General features: G+C 40.7%; 1 protein-coding gene across 1 annotated transcript in view; it reads left to right on the plus strand.

The window, feature by feature from the left end:
- Positions 1 to 21,375, plus strand: part of csmd3b (CUB and Sushi multiple domains 3b) — a gene marked incomplete at both ends in the record, with an annotated part of 320,436 nt that overhangs the window by 53,853 nt on the left and 245,208 nt on the right. The window contains one exon of the mRNA XM_079231867.1: positions 17,958 to 18,180. Within this exon, the coding sequence (XP_079087993.1) occupies positions 17,958 to 18,180 (223 nt within the window). The remainder of the gene's footprint in view (positions 1 to 17,957; positions 18,181 to 21,375) is intronic.

Below are 21,375 nucleotides of genomic sequence, written 5' to 3' on the forward strand. Positions count from 1 at the left end.
TCTTATTGCTTGTTTTGTCCAACCAACATTTCATAACCAAAAAACAATTTAATATATTGTCATATATGACAAAGAAAAGAAGTGAATCCTTGTTTCTCGAAGCAGCCAGCAAATGTTTGACATGTTTGCTTGTAAAATGACAAACAAATAATCAATTCCCTGAATAGTTTGTTTGGGATCAATTGCCTGTTGATCAACAAATCAACAAGTCAAATAATTGTTTAAGCTCAAGTTTGTATTCTGTGTGTCTTACCAATGACATTTGCAGTATCCTGCCTCTATTTTGAAAGTAGAGAAGCTCGCATTATTCTCTGTAGTCCTCAGCGGTCTAGAGTCCCACTGACGTGTATCTTGAACTCAACTCTGAACGGGTTCTGCTTCTGTACAATCGAGGGTCAAAGTTTAACAAAAGACAATCCTTGAAGCTATCAATAATGTGAAAAGACCATCCGAGACTGTAACGAGCTCCTTGCGGTTACTAAATTTGATCCCGACGAGATATTTGTTCATTTGTGTCCCTGCCTTCTGCTCATTTAACAAATCGCTGACATAATTCACAGTTTTGACACAACTGTCCTTGAGGGTTCATTTTTTAGAATAAATAGTTGCTTGGAAACAATCAATTCTCAGTTTAGACTGTTCGTGATCAATTACAGTAGCAATGAGTTCCGTTACCCGTGTATGTACACAGTAATCGATTGATGCCAATACAGTCAAACTGGATTCCCAATTACTTGTAGTGTCTGAAACCAGAGTTCAATGGTCACCTTGTTAGCCAGCAAACTGATTTATAGAAATGGACACGTCCAGTTTAGGGTCAGTATGTAGTGATTAAAGTACAGTACGGATGTACGGTGAAGTGGGTTGCTATATCTGGATTTGTGCCACAAAACTCATGAACAAAGACAGTTTTCAGCTACATTATTTTTGTTATTTATACTTTTATATCTTACCTGCTTTATTAGTTGACATCAAATAAACAGAAACAGCAAAGATTAAAGGGAAAGAGAGAGAAGATGACAGGATTTGAAAACAATTGTGGTTCACTGAGAAAAAAATGAATGTTTTTTGTTTTTTTAGTTAATCTTAGAAGTGTTGATATGTCAAGTGTGTGTCTTTCCAATCAGGCAGTCCTGCCAACATTATTTGGAGACCTTCACTGTTCATTTTAGGGCTTTCAGATCCTGCCAGGTTTGAGCAAGAGCACCCAATATAAAATCTGAGAGAAGAAAAAGAAATGGATCATGGGAAGTAGTAGTCTGGCCTAATTACACTTTTCAGTTGCCAAGAAAGATTTCTCAGAAATAGACCCAAATATGAAAAAAAAAAGATAATGGAAGTGTCTGCCCAAAATGTCATTGCTGAAAGAAGATGAGATTTACAAAAGCAGTTTTTATTTTGTATTTTTCTGGGTGAGAGAGAGTACTGTAGGTAGAGATGTGATACTAAGCTTCATGTCCCGGTTACAGCATTCATGTCCCCTGCTGAACGCTCCTTTAGAAAGACAATGAGTTCATTTTCAGTATCAGTGGCATTAAAGCTTCATATAACATAGTATAGATATAGCTATGAATGTTTTTCCCGCTCCTTACAGAGCGATCTGAAACGTCTTTTGACAACGGTTGTAGGATGGACAATGGCAATTGTGGTCGTCCCATTACTACAAGGTAGCCTGCTCGGTCCCCAGTCTCCCCATAGCTTGCATGTTGTGAGCAAGACACTTAACCCCGGGCGCTTCACTAGGGGCAGCCTGCTCCTTGAAATACTAAGGATGGGTCAAAATGCAGAGAATACATTTCCCCCAATGTGGGACTAATACGGGATTATTCCTATTCCTTCCAAAATGCTATACTGCAATTCATTACGACATATTATCATTCTTGTTGGTTAGGCATGACGTGTGTGTGTTTGCTGTTGCAGTTAGAGCAAAGTGCAGAAGTACCCTTTGCTGTCCTAATCTACGGTTTGCTTGCAAAGACAGTCATATATGTGTTTATTGTGTCTCCTGACTCAGAGTTTCTCCTCAAGCTAAACATCAGAGACACAGACTGTGGAGATGATGTGGAAAACCGTGGAGCTACTGCATAGACAGTAAATAATGAAACAACTCTTAGGACAGTCGTGAATGCATCGGCATGGTAGTAGAAATCCCAGCTGTAAGCCCTACAGTCAGAAACTGTACAACTTCTTTGGATGTGTTATTTCACGACAACATTGTATGAGCCCACAGAGTCAGTTTCCAAATCCTTGTCAGGGGATCAACTCCTAAAAGTGTCGCCTGATGGAACTTGACAATGAATTTAATGTTCAAAATAACTGAAATTGTGCAATCAAATGATGGTTTTGACCTTTAAAATGTCGGATAACAGTAGCCTGAAGGTTATAAGTTTGCTGGTTTAAACGTGTAGGGAAATGTGGTGGAATTGTGAGTGACACACACCCTCCACCCTCCCTCATGCATGCTGGTCCCCTGAGCAAGCGTCTTACTGCCCCCTGCAGATGTGTTTAATAGCAGTTATGAGTCACCTGCTATATGAGTTTGTGTGGAGCCCCATGGATTTGATGAAGGGTGGTGTACATGCTCGCTCAGCTGAATCCCATCTTAAAGTAAGTATGTCATTTCTGTGGGTGACACTATTTTGCGCGGTGGCACTTTTCCACATGTGCCACTCAGATCCCAGTCAACCAGCTTTACCACTTCCACTTATGCATTAAACATTATTTTGAAGTACTATCTTATGTCTCATCTTACAATGCGCAGGATTTATAGGATTTATATTTTTTCGACGGATGCATATGATTCTAAAGTACAGCTGGATCTCTTTAACGGAGAGAGTTGAAGGGTGCATTTAGTCTCTTGACAGAAGAAAAAGTTTTAGGCTGGTGGGAAGAGTTTGTATGTTTTTTCATAGCGGTTTAAGACTTCATATCTTACTAAATGCACTTTAGGCAGCACTTATTTGCAAAGGGAGCCCAAATGTTGCTTGAGAGGATCTCATCTCAACTATTATACCTTCGTGAGCATGTTTCCATCATCTCTGCATTATGCAAGCTACAATATAGGCCATTTGTGGCTTATTAGAATTTGTTTTAATGTTCCTCAAGACCCATGTCGGTGAGCAGCAACACTATCAGACAGTCACTGGATTTCTCTCAGCTCTGAAAGTGCTATTCAGAATAAACAACAAGTAGAACAGGCACGACCTAAAGTGCTTTAGGGTGCTACCAGCAACATCCATAGAAATCACAAAAAATAGGGCACTTTGTGCTCGCCCTATCACATATCACTGGGAAACAATAAACAAAAGATCAGCCTGGAGCTGGATACTTTTACTATGAGTAACCTCCTCAAGTGTCACTATGTCTATCGTTTAAATCAATCCAGGAGTTCTGTACTATCTGAATTCAAATGTGTCGTGGAATACCAACAGTTGTAAATCAAAGTTAAAAACAAGCATATCTCTATAGTATATATATATATATATATATATATATATATATATATATATATATATATATATATATATATATATATAGGGCTGCTTCACGTGCCTTGAGCTGTTCATTTTGCACACACTTGCCCTTTATGTCACTAGTCATCAGAATGCAAAATTGCAAAAAAGCAATAATGTGAGCAGAACATTATGATATGCATGTAGTTTAATGAGAAAACTCTTCTGACCATAATAATTGCAATAATTTGATTACTGTGTGTATCTAAGTCTCTGTGTCAGGGTTTCCAAGTTTCAATTTCCAAGTGTTTCATTGATCCATTCTGGCAGAGAGAGGAGCTGTATTGCTGCTAATCTGGCAACTCTAGAAATGTCAACTGAATGTGTGTGTGGGGGGGGGGGGGGGAGAGGGGGGGGAGAGGGGGGAGGGGGGGGGGGGGGGGTGTACACACACACCACACACACACAGGGGGTGGGGGGTGTACACCCACACACACGCACACAAAGTCTAACTGAATTCAACACGATTAGTCGAGTGGAGCTTTCCTTTGTGTTCAAGCTGACCAATCATTTTGACCTGAGTGATTTAAGGGCGAGGTCAAAAAGTAGTTTTGAGTACTTGTGGAGCTTCTGTTAGATGACTTCTATCCACAGATGGAGAATTGAAAGGGAAAAAAAACTAACAATAAATGAGCAAATCATGTGCGATGGGCTTTGCAGTTACCAGATCTTAATCCAACTGAGTACCTAAGGGGGATTTTTTAACTGTTATACAAGGCTTTCCAACTCTATCATCCAGACATCAAATGGTCTCTGGTTTTGTTTCTGCAAACGAGCTGCCAAGAATATATTAAATAGTATTTAGAAAAGTTATTATAACCCTCATTCTTTATGGCCATTTCCCATTAAGACTGTCCCATGACTGTAACATCATCACATGGAGATGCATCATGCATCATGAAACTAGAGTTGAAGTATTACATTTTTGCCCAAGGCTCTGCTGGTAGACGGTAAGGGGATATTCCCTTGACGAATACAGGTTGTAACTAGAAAAAATAAATTGGAGCAGATGAACTGTCGCTCAGAGCAACACCATGTTGTGGAGTGTTGGTCCCATATGCCTCCATTGGTTTTTTGATTCTTCATAACAAGACTTAACTTCCCGAATCCTCAACTCAGTTTATATCAAAGGTTTTGTTTTTCCCCCTTTTCCCGTGCTCAGAGATCCTCAGTTTGACAGGAAGTGTTCACTGAATATTCATGTGAAGAAGTTTTTGTAGTGATTTGTGATGCACTTTTGCTGTTTCGAGTTGACTAGGTGAATCCAAATGGTGTTGCCTGAAGTAGCTACCTCATACTCAATGAATTTGAGGCTCACGATTCAGTAAACATACATTACGACAAGCTGCGATCCTTTAAACGACTACTCTCTTACATTAACCGTTGTTGACATTTCTCGATATTAAACGGTTTGCCCCCTCAGTGACTGTGTAGCTAATAGCTGGGTTTGATAGATGGAAATTGAAATAATAAAATAAAGTAAATATTCATCTTTAAAACCTCTCTGGTAGAATATGCTGACTGGATTCAGCGTTAAAAGCAGCCTGAATGTTATGTAACTGATGGTTATCTACTAATTGAGTCTCCTTTTTTTAACTAACGCCTTGTCTCACGAAATCATATTAAGACAGAGAAGTATGTGTGTGTGTGTGTGTGTGTGTGTGCGTGTGCGTGTGAATGAGAGTGTGTGGGACACAGTGTGTTCAAAGTAGGAATGGCAGTTTTAACATTGAAGGTGGAGTCAGCAATGCTACAGAATTGCAGACTTCACCTTTGAGCCGTTATTAGAACATGATAAAAGAAAGAAAGGAAGGGAATAAAAGGAGATTGCATGCATCACATTACTTTTGGTGATAACTAATGAACACGTATGGGAATGTATATTACGTCCATGTGATCAAGTAGCTTTGTTTGTTTGTATTTAAATTAAGCAAATAGACCAACTATGTTTAACATGTGTTCACTTTGCTTTACTGAATCCATCACTGAATCTGTACTAGAGGAATGCAGTGTATGGAAAACTGTTTTTTATATGTTTATATCATTTAATATACATTAGTTTGACCGAGGGGCTGCACGGTGGTGTAGTGGCTAGCACTGTTGCCTCACAGCAAGAGGGGTCTGGGTGGTTCTTCTGTGTGGCGTTTGCATGTTCTCCTTGTGGCAGCGTAGGTTCCCTCCGGGTTCTCCGTCTTCCTCCCACAGTCCAAAGACATGCAGCGCAGGTTAATTGGACTCTAAATAGCCCGTAGGTGTGAATGTGAGCGTGAATGGTTGTCTGTCTCTATATGTGCCCTGAGATAGACTGCCGACGTTTCCAGGTTGAACCCTGCCTTCGCCCAATGACAGCTGGGATCAGCTCAAGCGCCCTGTGACCCTAAACAGGATAAGCGGTACGGATAATGAATGGATGGATGGATAGTTTGACCATGTCCTGATAGACCAGTATCAGTATTTTTAACAACTTTCACAGAGATTGAATAACAGACTTGGGAATCCCCCGTTTCTTTCAGTATTCAGATGTTCTAGGACGCATAGCGGATTCACAAAGAGGCAAACTGTTTATTTTTTAAATATTCCACAGTACAAAGAAAAAGAACAAGCCATGACATCCATTTCACAGCTGGCCCACTTTACTGGGAATTTTAAAGAGCTGCGTGCACTGTATGATTCCAGAAACAATAGTCTGTGGTCATTTGTTATTCTAATTGACTGGCACATGTTCACAAACACTTTTAGATATGCATCATATGCAACCTTTATGCAAGGTCAAACTGTTCTAAATCACAGAACCTGTTATATTAAGCTGCAGGTTTCTCTATCACATGAATGTAAAAGTACCCATTCATATCAGAAAAATAGTTTAATGGAAAGGGTTTACAAGGTCGATGATGGCTTACTTAGTGGCCTGTTTGCGCTCAGACGTCTCAGCAACATCGGCTAACATTGCAGGGAACAAACAAAATGGTTTGGTGATGTTGAAATAAAACAAGAATTGTAAAGGGAAATCAGTAAATGCCGTTGCCATGTTTGCCCTGCTGCAATGTTTGCCACCTCCGCTCCACCTCTCCGTCTACGCAGTATCTAGAGACAAGTGGAAATGAAATATGAATCCTGAGAGTGAATCCTGTAATTGCCCTCTTATTGAGCTCATCCCGCAGTGGCTTCATGCATAATACCAGCTGATGCTGTACGGAGGATGATGGAGGGATGGGGAAGAATCGAAGCAAATGTAAGAAAGGGAAAGAGTGGGTGTGTTCTTTCTGTGTGTGGAGGACGCCATTAGCCAGTATGGAGATGATGACACCCAGCAGACACAAATCAATAGTAACCCCTTAAGACAGGATCCATCTAACCGTTTCTATCAGTCTCATTTATTCTTTATGCTGTTTACTCCCTGCCAATCAGTGAGGGTTTTATGCATCTAAAGTATGTGTTTTTATGTCGGTGTGCATGTGCATAGCAGAGGGCTCATTAGATGATTGATGAAATCAATAATATACACTCTGCAATGACACCCTTCTTTCAAGTCCTCTTGCCCTTCTCTTCCCCTTCACGAAACATATGGATCAACTCTCAATATGTAATATTATTCAAACAATGACAAGCCCAAGTACTCACTCACTCCAACTCAAACACAAGCTTGTATTTCTCCCCCACCAAAAAAAGAAGCCCTCTGCTTAGTATTCTTTGCCTGCTTTCGGTGACCCACTTTTCTTAGAAAGCATTTTTTCTTTGTAATTTACTCGTGAAAGTGAGTGCTTTCTTTATTCCCATCGCTTGCTGATGCACACTGCTTTGCACACAACGCGGTGGTTGTGCAAATCAAGAGATCCTCCAAGAGTTTAACCGGCTGCCGGTAAAGCCAGCATACTGTAATAAAACACAAGAACAACATACAGAACACCGGTCAAAGAGTCAAACCATTAGTTCCACACATCGTTTCACAGGGTTTCATAACCTCCCAGCAGACTTGTACAGTCTAATCTCCTCAGAATTGTAAATGGTTTCAACAGTAAATCTGTGTTTAAACAACACAGAAACAACACAATTTGGAATACTGATGGTTTCCATTTTTCATTTGAATACATTTGCGCTCTACAGAAAACTCATATGTCCAGTCTTGAGTCAAATGAAGATATTCTCAAGTAAAATATTTTCAATTATATCGTTGTTGTAGAAGTCTTGATTTACCTTTGAACATAACATTTCAGGGATGAATTCCTCAATGTTGTCTTTTATTTTATAAACATTAATCTTATTCTGTTTTGGTCTTTTTGTTTTAATAGCTGCTTCAAAGTAGTAGTCCACCTGCTGCAGTGAGCTGGCTTGGAGTTTGAGAGCAAACAGATAACTGAGGGTGTGCATTGGGTTACGAAGGCCCATCACATTTATTTTGTCGAGGAATTAACCTCAAAACTCCCCCACAAGGTTTAACAGTAAATCCTGGCATCCATTAGCTCATCGCCCTCCAAACTCTCTCTGCACTTCTGCTGGCCTGACACTGCACCAGCACACAGGCTTACTCCTAACTCGCATCTCACCCAATAATTTCCACCCTCAGCATAACTCTAGACAACAAACCTAATTGGACGGCAGACCTTGTCAACTTGAAATAGGCGAGAGAACAATTCAGTTTTTTCGAGACTAATGGAAAGGCTGAGGCTGCTGGCTAAATCATATTTCAATGTTTTGTATTTTGTCCTTTTGTCCAAGTTTATACACTTGATACGCAATCCCTGTTGGCGCATACAGGGAACTGCATGTTTCACAACAGAGTCTGATGGTAAATTCTGTTTCTAATTTCATGTTCATCCCAGCTTTGGTTATAGTTGGAAAAGCACAAACACTTTTTTTCTCTTTACATTTTTATTAAATTCTAAATTGTGTTTAGATGCAAGATGGGATAATTAAAACGTCTTATTTATACAAGACTTGTATGATTCAATTAGTAATAAAAAAGAAACAACCCCCTGTATTAGATATGCATAAAGTAGGTGAATAATAATTATAATTACAGTTCACCACCAGGCAATTATTGAACAATAGTGTGATTGAAAACTGACACCAGCACTGTTCGACTGAACTGCGATTAAAGGTTAGCTTATTAATATTTCAATTAATACTTGGTGCAGTCACAGCACAGCGTGTTTTCTGAGAATGTTAACAGTGGCTTAAACATGACACAGTTGAGCATAATTAACAAAGTAATCCAGTGTTTCCAGCCGCATATCCAGGATTTGTAGCAGAGGTTCTGGAGGCTTTTAGTTTTGATGCCGGCCTTTTTGAGGCCTCTAATTTGCGTAGGCCGGTTATTTCTTAACAGCAGTGTTTTATCTGAAGAGGCTTGACTGAATATTCGCAGAGTAGCATGTGTATGTCGGTCTGTATCTTTCCTTCTCTGTTTTCCAACTCTTCAGCACTTCCTCTTCTCTTCTCTCTGATTCTCTCAACACAAGGAGGCCCCTCTGCTCTCATCGTTTCTCGATCAGTCCCACTTGTTTGCGGTTTTCTCAAATCTTCTTTGCCTTTCCCTCTTATGTGTCCCCCTCTCTCGCTCCGTCCCCCCGCCTTGCTCCGGTTCTCTTCCTCTTTTTCTCTCCCTTTATCTCCATCCCATCGTCCCCTTCCGCCTCTGACTGACAGTGGTATAAATTGATTTTCAGCCCTGTGTGTTCCCTCTGTCTCTCTCTAGGCATTTCCCTTATTTAGCCTCAACCACTCCAGGGTATAGTCTAGACCACGGGCTGACTGTCAGTCAGAGGCAGCATGGAGCAGTCTAATTCTTGGCTGACAAGCGTTCCTGACAGCAGAAACCAATGGGACGTTTCAAACATGCTTACCTCTCTTGCTCTGTCTCTCTCTATTGCATTTTAGCCTTTCCTATCTCTCTTTCTTCTCTCATTCTCCCCCTGTCTGCCCCCGCCACTCTTGATTTGGTCACTTTTTTCTTTTTCTTTCAGTTTGTCTATCTTTCTGTCACTCTGTCAACCCCCTGCCCTCACACACATCCACCACTTTCCTCCTCACTTCCAAAACCACCTAGAGAAAATTAACAGATAGTATCATTTTCGAGAGACATGCACAGCTCATTTAAATTGACTAACACTGCGTTCACACACACATGCTTGTGCGCAAATGCACACACACCTCATTTTGCCCCGAGAGTTTGAGTGCTGCCGTGATCTGAATTCACATTGGAAGGTTTGTCTGTCTGCGAGGTTTTGATTGGTCAGTGTGCTCCTCTGGGAAAGCCATTCTTTAATCATAAATGAGAGTCTGTGAGATTAGACGGAATAGCCCTTTAAGCAAATCTGGTATCACTGAGGCCCCCAGAGAGAGGCAGAGACAGAGAGAGAGAGCGGCAGAGAGATGAAAGAGAGACGGCCAAACGGAGAGGGAGAGGGTTGGAAGAGGAGAATTTAAAGCATTTATCTCAGAGTTGGACTGGTGTAACTTCACTACACTGCGGAGGATAAGACTCATATTTTACATTACAGGATGTGTGCTGTGTACATTGCCCGCCCCCCCAAGTAGGAGCAGGGGATGCCCAGCAACCTTGAGGGGGTACCACAGATCCCATTAAAATGAAGAATAGGGTAATTTCCCTGTTTCCTCATTTAGAAGTCCGCACCATGTGGAAATGGCTATATTGATCATATGGTTCCCTGTGGAAATTGTCGAGCATAGTGATTGATTTCACCCCACTCAGAATCATCGAGCTTAGATCAGGATGTGTGAAGTCACATGATCTGACTCTATGGCAATGGCAGACTTTTATTCATTTATATATACATTTTGGTTTGGTTTAAATCATTTCACCCACATTATGGTGTCGTTTACTCACTGTCTTTAAAGGCTCAACAAAGCTAGTGTCTGTAAGCATGAAATGGCCTTCTGGCCGAGGGCATGCTGAATCAAAAGACGCAAGGGGCCGTGTGGATGTGTGGTCACAGGCACCCTTGGGGAGATAAGATGCAAACCAGAATCAATTCTGAGATGTAAAGACACTGCACATTTTACAATCCTCTGAGGAAGAATTTCACAATTCTGGAGAGTTTTAATGCACATTTTCTCCTGCATCTTGATGCTTGCAAGGTTTTTTCACAGTGTTCCACAACACAAGCGAGCAGATACCAGCTTCTATGTATTTGGCCACTGTTGGTGCCAGACTACCCTACTTTTTATTTTCACAGCCCTCTGTGGCAGCTCCGCTGCTGCACCAGCAAAGAGATATAGTTGAAGCTGAAGTGGGACCTGCATTTCTGAACCCAGAGAAATTGAGAAAGTCTCATTGCTTTGCTGCCCAATGCAGGCTGTACGGTATCCTAAACAGGTCAAAGGGCAAAAACTAAAAAAACGTTCATACCTGACAGAAATTCAGAGCCCTTGTGCACCTTGTTTGTTTTTGGAAAGTCTGCACAGTAAGGTCCTGGGACACCTGTAGTAGGAGCAGCGGTCCGCTTTTGATGATATGCTATTTAAAGTCATAAAACTTGCTAAATTTTTAGAAAACTTTACAATAATGTAAAAAGTGTCATTATGTGATGAGTGTCGGCATAAGCCACTTGTTAAGCTTGTGTTTTTTTTGCTGTCGTGTATTATCTAAGATGTTCAAGATGAGATATTGCTTTGAGGAAAGAGATGAAGCCTCTATTGCAGTCCAGGGTTCATTAAATCCACTTAATTCAAGAAGCAGATTTTCTTCTTTGTCTTTAAGCTTCTTTTATCCAGGGAAGGTTTTGCTGAGCATGCACGCTCTTTTCCAGCTAAACCCTATTCCTCATTAGTATCAGTGCATATATTCACACCTGGGAGCCACCCAGCCCAGCCGCAAATCTTTTACTGCTTGCCAATTAGCATTTCTATTCAAGTCTTTGGGGTAAAACGCCTTGTGATACTCCACCCAAAGTCTTTTTAGTATAAAACACACATGCCCTGTCGTCTCCACAGGTAGCTCTGGAAAGTTTGTTGCTGTCTGCTAGAGGGCAGCGGCTGTAGTCATCTTGAATAAACTGCTTTCATCAATAATGTTGATTAAATATAGAGAGGCATGAATGCTATTTCAGTATATCGACACGCATGTGACTGTATGGGGGGCGGGATGAATGAAAGGTGTAGTGAATGGCAGGGAGGTCAGTGGGTACATGGGTCTGGTGAACTAGTAAAGGGCCCTTCACACAGAACGCGACAAAGGCACCACTGCACCCTGAAACACATTATTTCCAATCGCTTGCACGTCGCCACAAACGGCTTTTCGCTGCGTCGAGCAAATCATGGACGCTGCAATGTGAGCTGAACCCAGTGGCGCTTGAGGTCAGGGTTGTAGGAGCAGGCTTTTCTCATGTGTGTGTGCGTGTCTGTGCGTGATCGTGTCTGTGCGTGATTGTGTGTGTGTGTGTGTGTGCATTTGTGAAATAATGCATGAATCAGTGTGTACGAGTGCATATGTGTTGGTGTGTACATCTGAGTGTGTTTGGTATACGTGTTTGTGTATGCCTGTCTTTCTGTGACCCTGTGTGTGTGTGAGTGTGTGTTTGTGTGTGTGTGCCTGTGCCTGTCAGTTTCGGTCTGGTAGTCAGCATAATTAGAAGTCTCTCTTTAACCCCTGTCTCCTTCTCACTTTCTCTCTCTTTCTCTCTCCACCTCTGTTCCCTCTCCCTTGCTTTAAATCACCCCGCTTCTCTTTTTATATTTCTCCATCTCTTTTTCTCTCCCTCCCACACTGTCGCCTCTTTCCCTCTGAGTGATGAGTTTTAAATCATGCTTTCATTCTCTGCACAATGATAAACGAGGGGAAATATGTCCTTTTCTCTCTGTTTATTCTGCTTTCCATCTCTGTCCTTCTCTCCCTATTTCACTCTTTATTCAACCCCACCCTGCACCCTAGCTATTCAATTTAATGAAGTTACTTCATTTAGACTAAGACACCCTCCAATCTGTTGAGTTCAGATAAAATGGTGATGGATATTTTCCTGTTTGGACTGTGGGCTACAAATTATGGGGTTCATCTGTGATAGCGTTTCAAGTCAACAATGTATGTTACACATCAAGTCAGTGCAAGTTTTAATTTAGTTAGATTTAAATTAACATTATGAAAGATCGTTTGAGGATGTTGGTGCTCAGGCATTCCTACAGTGGCATTCTTCACTTTATAAAGCACCAGTGAAGGGGTAGTTCTGTAAGTCACTGGTCCGAGGAAGATGAAATGATTCAGGCTACAAATCAATTATTGATTCAGGTGTGTTTTTCACCTGTGCAGGCAGCATCACAGGGAACTGGTACAACTGAGAATCATCTATAATGACTAAAAAGGAATTGCATGTGCCGATATAGCTGAGGCTTTGTAGTCTGTGTTTCTGCAGACATGCCAAACACCATGAACACACTGGCTAGCGTGTAGAAACACCCCAGACAGAAGTGCCAGATACAATATCAAGTTCATACCATGGGTTCAACATCAAGTCCTTATTCGGCTAATACAATCTGTTGAACTCATCTCCTCATTTCACAGCCTTGTATAACCTTCCATCTTCCTCCAACCTTGGGAGCCTGCGAGACAAACGTCCGTAGACACACACACAAACAACAAGGTCAGGCCTGAACTATAATGAGGATTAGAACATCTATAAGAGGTATGCAAAATATGTGAAAGTCAATACAAAAGGATCTGGTAGTAATACAAGATACAGACATTAATGTGATTATTCCATGTCACTATATGAAAATGATCCTATCAACAAGGTAGTGAAGTGATGGTACTTAATGGTAATATAATGGTACATACAAGGTTGTATGGTGACAAGGTTGAGTACACTTGCAAAAACATACTTTAACCACGAGAGGGATAATTGTTAAAAATTCATCATGACTGTTACGGCCTGCCTAGTGTGACTAGGGGTACACAGGCCTAACACAACACACAAACGGAAAATAGCTTTGGTAAAGGTGGAACCAGGAAAGGAAACAAGGCAGGTGAAAAAAGCGGCAATAAATATAATTTATTGACAGCTAACAAAAAAGGTAAAAGAACTCAAATGGAAGCAATAGGCCTCAGGGCCAAAACAACAAACAAAAACCCCCATACTAGCTAGAAAACAAATAATCTCTTGCCTATCGTGGAACAACAATACTGACCTCCCTGGCTAGCCACAAAACAGGAGAAAACAGAGGTGACAACAACAATGGCAGAGAACCCTTACACAGCTTCCCCCAAAATGTCATAAGTGGTAGCCTGCACTCAGGCACCATCCACGCTCCAGTCTGACCGCTCCCAGCTCAGAGAGGAAGAGAGAGCACTGGATCTGGGTCTCTATATCTCCAGCCCACTGATTGCCTGATGTCTCTCAGGTGGTCTCCCGCTGCTCCAGGTGCACCAGAGTTAAATCAGGGGGCGTAACAATAACATATTTGGATCATAAGGGACAACAGAGTAGAAAGTAAAGATACAGCTCCAATACAGTACTGGATCACAAGGAACATGTCAACGTTTAAGTAACAGTGACTAACGTTAACATGAGAGAAAAGTAACAGATCTCAGGTGTTTAAACATTTGACCTGATCATGTTGATGTAATGACATACATGAGAAATAATCAGGATTCCCTCAGTGAATTAATTACACTGTTTGCACAGATACCGTGTCCCTCACCCTGCTCACAATATGACTGCCTGCATATAACATTCACAAGATAACTCAAGCCCATACATACTAGGAAGCTTTCTCTTGTTTTTGAGAGAAGTCAAAAATGTTTTGCTTTTCACTATATCACCACAATAGTCCCCATTACATTTACATGTATTACATTTTAGGACTCATAACTAGACTAATTGTAGTTGCAAATCTAAATCTCAGTTAACACCTCACTTGGAGTAGTATCACACGTGAGTTACAATTGCATCTTATGTTATGCTTAATTTGTAGCCTCTACACTGTACTCCGTGACAAAAAAGGGCCATTATCTACGGTATTTTTCCTGGCAGAAAAATCTGTTAATCTTCAGTAATAATGTTTTAGTGTGAGCTTAGTCCTGAATCTTGTCCTCAAAATGCCTCTGCTTGAAGCACTGCTTTAAGTCAACAGACTGGGTTACAAAATCTTGATTGCAGTCACAAAGCAAGCAGTCAATCAGTTTGTGTGGCTGTGGGAATATTGACAGCCATTGAGCAATATTGTGTTCCAATACATGTCTTTCCTACAGATGGAGGTTTGCAAGATCCCATGCTAATTGAAAAAAGAAATGTGATGTTATCGTTTATACAAGTTTGAAGAAATCCAAAAACTTTTTTTGATAATGAAATAATTTGGAGGCATTATCTTCACTTTAACTTGAGATAATATATCAAAGTATGTCTTCATGGTGGACAATGTTGTATAAAGAGTACATATCCAAAACAGCCATAATCAATGGAGCGATAATTGAAATTAATGATTTTATTCAAAACTTGTTTGAGTGTTATCTTGAACATGCAGGAGTTGATACACCACAAAGGGTTTAATTTCAAAACATCAAATACGTTCTGATAAGTCTGCCTTCCCTTTGAAACTGTGAATATGTGTTGACCTCAGGTGAACCACTGCTTCACGGAGCATAAATCCCACTTACCTTTGATCGTAAAATGGTATTCCGGTTGTGAACCATGTGGATCTATCCTTTCTGAACTGGGCCAAAAATGACAGTTCAATAAGTTATTTTCTTGCTGTGCTGTGCACAATCCGGTTTTCTGGAGCGTCTTAAAGAAGAGCTGGCAGCGGTATTTTCAGCCCTTTGTTTCCTTTTAAGGCAAATGGAATGAAGTAAAAAGTAATATGGATATTATGTTGTGAGGGTATATGACTGTCTTAACATAATTTAGCTGTATAGGTCTGTGTTTGTGCACATGCGCTCTCATATGGCTCTGCCTGTCCCTCCATGTTCCTCAACATCTCCGCTCTGATTGGTTGTGAAGGGACCGAGACACCGGTCCTTAATTGCAGCTCGGACTGCCATTGGTCATTATATGTGTGATGGTCCTGGAATTGTCTGCGTAAATGATGGTTGGACAAACACACACACAGGCACACACACACACACACACACACACACACACACACACACACACACACACACACACACACACACACACACACACACCACTATCAACAGACACTCAGTTTTTTGGTTGGGGTTCTGTCTTGGATAATTGGTTGGAAAAGCATCCAGTGGGATCACCGTGCTGTCCCTGTGGCCCTGGCTGCCATGGTGAATAACAAGGCTCATAAACATGAAAGGCAGGGGGATGATCATCCTGATTTGAGCTTTGCACTCAGAGGAGATCAATTAAGGCCTCGGAGTGCAAGGACTTTAAACATTCAGTGAGAGCAATTTCCAATTAAATACATGATACACAAAAGACATACTGCTGCTGCAGCATCAATAGCCATTTTAGAGATTTTTTATTGCTTCTTTTTCTCTATTACCAGCCAAGTCAAATGCAAAAAGAGAAGTCAACAGGCACAGAGGTATATTATAGTGATTTGCAACATCATCTCCCAGCAAGAAGGCACAGGATCAAGCCCAATATAACAACAATGTTCTTCTCTGCTGTCCTTGAGCAGGGTAAATCCTACCAGCTCCAAGGGTTTCCACTCTGTAAGCTGACTCTGCAGTCTGACTCTCCTCTGGGGCGGAAGAAGTGAAGAGTTTCTCCGTCCGGTATCGATAGAGCATCGCAAAAAACAATAAAGAAATAAAATAAAACACTCTGGACTGACTTCACTCCCGGACACTCCAAGGTTCATCAAACACCTGTGGTGTGTTTGATATAAAAGGATGATTAAGATCAAAGGTAGAAGATAATGATTCTGATGTGAACCGGGAAGCCCAAGGAGATCAATTACATTTACATTCTACAATGTAGGCATTTAGCAGGCTCTGTAACCCGGAGAGATTTAGAATAAGCACAGCAGCAGAATGTGCTTTACCTCTAATTCATCAGTACAAGCAGTCTGAAAGAAAGTGCAAAGGATAAAAACTAACTATACACACTGCTCATACATTAACAATGCTTTAATATGAGAATGGAAAGTTATAACATAGCCACATAATATACTGATTATTGTCTGTTGATATTGTACCGTTGGACACAAAGTATTGTTCCTTCAACAGTTTATGGATAATATTTCACTTATACATGCTTTGAATGCCGGGCTGATCCTACAGTAGGCAAAAGGAAAAAGTCAACATGCAGTAACGCCTGTTGCAGTTGATAGTTGTTAGTCTAGCATGTCCTTCTACTTTCTCACAATGGAGGGCCTATAGAAGCCCGTTAAGATCTAGTTGTATGTATTCTGTCCCTCCCTAAAGAATCCAAAGACTACCTTTGATGCTGCATCGTGTGTGCAGGAGCTTGTATCTGCGTCGTATCTCGTGGACACAGTGAATTCAAAACACAAACAAGTAGTTATGTCCTTCAGTTACGAATGGCTGAGTCATGTCCAAAGGCTTTGTTGTTAAGGCTGACTGACACAGGCCTATTGCTGTCATACATTTTGACATGCCAGTAAAAATTGTTTGGCGAAAAGAAAGAAATAGACAGCTTTTGAACTTTTAGAGGCACACCGGGTGAATCCAAGAGAATGCTCTGGTTTTATTGATTTCTCCCATTAATTCAGGTGGAAGGGGTAGTACGGAGTTGGGGTTCAAGTACCACATGCTGAATGTGAGCGCCAGCTCCTGGGGAGCTGCCCTGAAACCGACCCTACCCTGTGCCCTCGGCGTGGGAGACTATTGAAAAGAAGATCCGAGCAGCACCACAAACTACAGATCCATGGAGCGATAAGACTTTCCGATAAAATACTTGATTCAAAACTGCTGGCTGTAGCTACAGTGTATATTCCATTAATATGTAATCATACATCAGCATCAAAGAACCAGGATGTATCAGACCCAAGCTGACCTACTTATCACTCATGCTGACTTATGGGTTATTCCTACATTGATGTAAAGCATTGATTTGCTTTAGAACTCGACTGGCACTTTTTTAGCGCTGTTGCCTGTAAAATAAATGAGGAACAGTTAACCACCGATATCGGAATGGGTCAGTAGGTTGGCACTACTCTAACCAATTTATCTCAAACCAAAGTTGCACCTGTATTACCACATAGAGCCGTTGGGTCAAGAGGGATACAGATAAATAGTGTGTGTATGTGCATGAGTGCTTTTTCTGTGTTTTGTGTGCGTGTGAGTGCACCCTGCACTTGTTACCCAGTGTCTGTCAAAACACACAGCATGCAAGACACACACTGACTAACTGCGTGCACATGGATGCGTTAAGACATACAATTTTCTTTTATTGATTGTTGTGTACTTTAAACTGCTGTTTGCTTGCGTTATATTTTCCCATTGTTAGAAACAATCAAACTATGTTCAAATAAATTAAATGTTATTTCTTTTCTTCCTTTTAGGTTTCATCTACACGTGTGGAGGCACACTGAAAGGCCGAAATGGCAGTATAGAATCGCCAGGCTTTCCCTATGGCTACCCCAACGGGGCAAACTGCACCTGGGTCATCGTCGGGGAGGAAGGAAGTAGAATCCAGCTCATGTTCTTGTCATTTGCCATAGAAGAAGAATATGACTTCCTGTCATTGTATGATGGACACCCGCATCCTGCTAACTTCAGAACCAGGTAAGACCAGTTATTGTTGCAACTTTTTTTGTAAAGAAGTGGTAAAGATGATGTTTTCAGTTTAAAGTCATAATAGCAGTAGGCTGTTAAGTAAGACACATTCTAATTATTATACAAACTTTATTTAAACTACTTTCAAAGCAAACTATTTATCTATTAAAAGAAGCACGGCAAACACGGCATATGTTATGGCATAAAGCCCGTTGTTTATCATTAGATCACTAGTGAAGTGCAGCCAGCTTCCAGTTCTTTAAGCTGAAGCTATGAGAAGGTACTCCTTTGTGCTTCTGCCAATTCACGATGAGCTGTGATGAGCTAATGTGTTCACATGATCAAAAATTAGGGATTATGAATTCAAAAGAAAAGTGAAAACAAAAGGAACCAGACGGGTTTACTGGTTCTAAAAGACAAGTGAAGAAATGAATATAGATGCTCATTGTTTCAACAATCGTAGAAGATGCTATCGTGCTGGGCTAGATTTCCTAGAGCAATGCTATTGCAGCGGAACAAATGACCTTTGCTTAGCAACAGGTTGCAGTGACACTGCGGCTTCCCTTTAGTTATCGAACTATTTTATTGAGCTCATCTTGCATGCAACACAATACCCCGAAAGCTATTAAACTCTCCTTTCCTTTACGATTTTATCAAGGAATCAATAGTGCCTCATAGCATCTGTCTGTGTCTCTATTCACATTCAACATGTTCACCATGCAATTAAATGATTACTAAGTTATTCAGGTCCGTGAGTGTGCGGTCTATTCGATTTGCACATGGCTAAACACAGACAGAGATCATGTTTTGATAGATATTGTTGCTCAATGTGTTCCATAAAAAAAGTCCTTGTCACCTCTTGCATACTTTTGATCTAAGTAGACCAAACAACTAAAAGTAAAGTTTTACATGCAGCTCCTTCCAAATAGAAATAAAGATTCATAGAAAGATGTGCTGGCTATGGGTACAAAGAAAATAATTGGTCCAGTCTCAAAATGGCTCAATACTATACTGATTGCAGTTGCGTTTGATCCTTTAATAAAGTTGCTCTATATATGTAATCCTCTGGAAGCAACATCATTTAGAAATTAGATGTAAATGAGCTCTACATTTCACTTTGGATCCTGTGGATGTGATAATCCACCTGGAACTAATTTCTTGGAATCAAGAATATCCAACTTTGAAACTAAGGAGAACACAAGAGGCTCTCCTGCTGCCTCCTCTTCTTGAAGCCAAAGGCATATTCTACACACACAAGCCTTGGCTAGTTTGGTGAGGGATGTACAAACCACGGAGGGAGTTCTGCTCATGGAACAAAGCCATCCAAAAAAAAAATAGACACATAAGATGCCAACTCTGTGCCCCACAAGATGTTAACACCAGCATGGCTTGCCACAGACAAGTTAATATGCAGGTCACATAAAACAAAACTCAACTGCAACTTTTGTTACATTACTCCAAAAGGCTTGATAATCTATACTCTCATTGAGTTCTGTTTATATGTTATTTTCTTCCACAGTTAATTGAAGCTATTGTTCACATGACAACTGCTACTTTTCTCACTAATTAGAGATGGGCGGGGCCTTGTTTGAAAAAAAAGTTTATGTGATCATGGACCAATCAGAGTTTAGCTTCATTTGAATCGAAATGTAATGACAATTGTGGGATTTGTCTATGATTACAACAAACGCAGATTTATGATGAAAAAAGATTAGCTCCCATTTTGGAGCTTTGACATTAAATAAAATAATAATCTCAGTCTTATTATGCATCATTCAGACAACTTTTGTCCAGGATCACAAAGCTGGACACATCTATACAACAAAAGAGACTATTCACTGTCTCCTCAGGAGAATGTGTGTCTTTTATCTTGTCTTCTTGAATTGCATTGTCAACATAAGAGAGGGGCTTCTATTAAATTCTGGCGAAGATCAGAAATAGATTGCTTTCATTACATCATGTGCATGTGAGGGCACCATCACTTAGGGCTAAGCAAGAAAAACCTGGTTTGGCTCAGTTGAGGAAAAAGTATGTGGGTCAAGGCGAGATGAAATGAGTCCTCTTGATACTTGGTCATTTGCTGAAAAGCAATTCTCTCACTGTGGGGAATGAACCATGTTCTTTTGGTTCAATAGGCATAATTTCTAATCAGCCAGCTGCAATAATAAACCTTCCTCAGAAAATCCAGTGGCTTTTAGTGCTCAAATTGCCATACAGAGTTAATTAAACAAGGAGGCCGAATAGAGTAAAATAGAGTAGGAGGACCATGAGATTTTTTATTCTTTATACAACATGTGATTCCCAATTATGCAGAGTAAAAGAGAGAGAGGGAGAGAATGAGAGAGAGAGAGAGAGAGAGAGAGAGAGAGAGAGAGAGAAACAGATAGGAGGAGAGAGAAAGTGAAAGATGCCCTCTATGGTCTTATTGCTTGATTAGGATTTCCTGCTTATCTGAGATAAAAGGAAATGATGTGCTGTGTGAGTGTGTGCACACATGCATGCATGTGCATAGGGAGTGTGTGTGTGTGTGTGTGTGTGTGTGTGTGTGTGTGTGTATGTGTGTGTGTGCATGTGTCTGTTTTTGGAAGATTTATGGTCTGCACAGTTACAATCGCCCCGCTAGTTAAGCCAAATTACCTCTGCTGTCTCATTCTCTCTCCCTGTCTCTCTTTTTCTCCTTCACAGCAATACACATTCACTCACAAACACACATACGCACACAAACACACACACACACACACACACACACACACACACGTACTGGGACACAGGGCAAACTGGTGATTAAAAGGTTAGATCCATTAACAAGAAAATGATAATTATGGGGGGAGTGATTAACATGGATTGCGCACACACACACACACACACACACACACACACACACACACACATAGACAAATGTTTGTGCATGCATTGCATTACACAAACAGAAAGACACATGCACTGATCTCTCTTTTAGTCTCATAAATGTAGCTGAAGGTCTTGTGTTTCCTTTTCAAGATTGTTCAAATCACAGTCACATGACTGGCACTCACCTCGTCTGAACTCTATATATAGCAGACTATTGTTTCCTCCATTTGAAACACACAAACTCAGCAGTAAATCAAAAGCATCATTTTGATTGATCAATTACACTTTGATCAAGATTTAAAAGTAATTAATTCATTTTCCAATGATGAGTTTTCATAAACAAGTAAAGGACTC

The sequence above is a fragment of the Taurulus bubalis genome (genome assembly GCF_910589615.1).
Source record: "Taurulus bubalis genome assembly, chromosome: 16".
In the NCBI taxonomy this organism is placed as follows: Eukaryota; Metazoa; Chordata; class Actinopteri; order Perciformes; family Cottidae; genus Taurulus; species Taurulus bubalis.